Raw genomic sequence first — 2058 nt, 5'->3', positions numbered from 1 at the left:
TGTGCTCTTCCAGGGCTTTGGACATATTGAAATTGGACACCACATCTCCAGTGACGAGAATGAAGTCGGAACGAACAAGGGACTTGGCATCAACGTCTCGCAGCACGTCACCAAGGGAGCGATACAGGTCAGAAGTCACAAAGCGCACCATGTTCGGAGAGGTGTGGCGGCACCACTTGGATTTTCTGGAAGGAGAAAAACACGTCAGGAAGGCATAAAGAGGATATTCCTACAGAGAACACGCTAGGACACAGTGCCCCAGTGCACGCCACATCTGCCAGTGAACGCGAGGAGAATCCTATTACAACGAGCCCACTATCAATAGGCTTAGGTATGCTCATTTGCACACAGCAGATGAGCTGAAGAGGGTTAGACTTTGAGACCGTAGCTTATGGAAACTTAGGAAACCCGACTCCACTGTGAGCCAAGTTTTGACAAAGGAGAAGGAAAAGCTACACACAACCCAAACTTTTTTTTCTCAGAAAGCAGTACCTCAAGGCAGGGAAAAGACTGCATGCTTCTCTTTAGCTTGCAAAGGTGCTGTCTGAGCGAGCTGTTTCCATATGCTGCACGACATACCGAGACAGGGCATAATGCAAAGGGTGGTACTCTAATTTACATGGCTACCCAGGAAACCCCTGCTTTTAGACAAGAAAAGTTAAGTGCCAATACAAATGCAGTCCGAAAACACTCAACCCTTTTAATACACTGTACAACCACACTCCTTCACAGGAGGAACGGTCTTTTTTTGAGATGTGTTAGAAGACTTCTCTTGAAAGTGAGTCTCTAGCACGTGGTTTTCATCAGAAGGATCAGTGAGACCTTTGAGGCTTGCTGGAGGATAGAAGAATCCTTTCCATGATAAAGCTAAAAAGAAGAAGAGATTCTTACTGTAAATGCTCTTTTATCTCAGCTGACTTCCAACAGCAGAAAACAAAGGTTTCTTCCACTCCAGTTGCTGTTAGGAACTCTAAGGTATAGTCAATCATGGCCACATTTGCCATAGGTAAAAGAGCCTAAAAATAAAAAAAAGACATACAGATAGCTGTAGAAACACTCTGTACCTCAACATCGGCAACAGTCCCTTCCAGCTTGAGGACATATCATCAGTGGCGCCAGAAAAATAACACAAATAACTGCTCTACCTCCTTTTATCAAAAATTTTCAAAGTTGATCTAAACAGTAAGAGCTAGTTTTTGATCTTCTATAGGGGCAGATCCTCACTTCATAGAAGAAAGCATGAAAGAAGTGAAATTATCACACAACAAACTCTTCAAGATGACTCAAATAAGTGAGAGAGACTTAAAAAAAAAAAAAAATCCCAGAGTGCCGATTCCCTGACTCAGGCTTTAACTGCTACAAGAAAAACCTGACAGACATGAATGATGAAGCCACAGGAATATGAGTGTCCAGAATTAAAGAAGGGGAGGAAAAAACCCAAACAATCTAAAGTGAAGTGAGCATTCTCTTGAGATTCAAGCCACGCTTTTAAACCAAGTTACTGATTCACAACTGAGTGATCTCATACTATTCTTTAATTCATTTTTGGTGATGTTTTGTGTCAGGCCTGAGCTCGCGTGTGTAATTATGACCACCACAAACACTTAATCAGCAAAGGAGGTAAGATAATTGTTCAGACCTAAATTCTCCAGAAGCGCTCTTTCCTTTAACATACAACCTTCTGATCCCGATAATTAGAGTGCTTTCCCCATCCATTTCTCTGGCCATATTCTTTCAGCCATTACTGCTGGCAAGGACAAAGATGTTGCTTCTTTCCTCTATCAGAAACAAGCCTGCCCAAACCCGCTGCCGCTCCTGCCTCAGCGACAGACGAGAAGCAAGCAGCGCAGTTTGCCTTGCCGTATGGAAAAGCAAACGGCACCGACGCAGCGATTAGATCCTCGCTGCCCCTCCAGCGGGGGATGTAAGCTCTTACAAGCGAGGACAACCGGTCAGAGGCTTCCACAGCGCGGGGGAAAGCGGGAAAAGCCGCGGCGGCGGGGACTGCCCGGGCCCTGGGCGGACGCTGGGGCCCAGCAGCACCCCAGGACCTGCCAG

The 2058-nt window shown here is 45.6% G+C and overlaps 1 protein-coding gene across 1 annotated transcript in view; it reads right to left on the bottom strand.

Annotated features, from left to right (window-relative positions):
• The window catches only part of EIF2B5 (eukaryotic translation initiation factor 2B, subunit 5 epsilon, 82kDa), an 18609-nt gene extending 17599 nt beyond the window's left edge, over positions 1 to 1010 (bottom strand). The window contains exons 1-2 of the mRNA XM_009331194.1: positions 892 to 1010; positions 3 to 185 (exon numbers count right to left, since the gene is read on the bottom strand). Of these exons, the coding sequence (XP_009329469.1) occupies positions 3 to 185; positions 892 to 1004 (296 nt within the window). The 5' untranslated portion in view covers positions 1005 to 1010. The remainder of the gene's footprint in view (positions 1 to 2; positions 186 to 891) is intronic.
• Between the last annotated feature and the right edge of the window lie 1048 nt (positions 1011 to 2058).

This window comes from Pygoscelis adeliae, unplaced genomic scaffold (genome assembly GCF_000699105.1).
Source record: "Pygoscelis adeliae isolate BGI_AS28 unplaced genomic scaffold, ASM69910v1 Scaffold479, whole genome shotgun sequence".
NCBI classification, from domain to species: domain Eukaryota; kingdom Metazoa; phylum Chordata; class Aves; order Sphenisciformes; family Spheniscidae; genus Pygoscelis; species Pygoscelis adeliae.
Note: the sequence above shows the minus strand (reverse complement) of the source record. Positions and strands in the feature narration are given on the sequence as shown.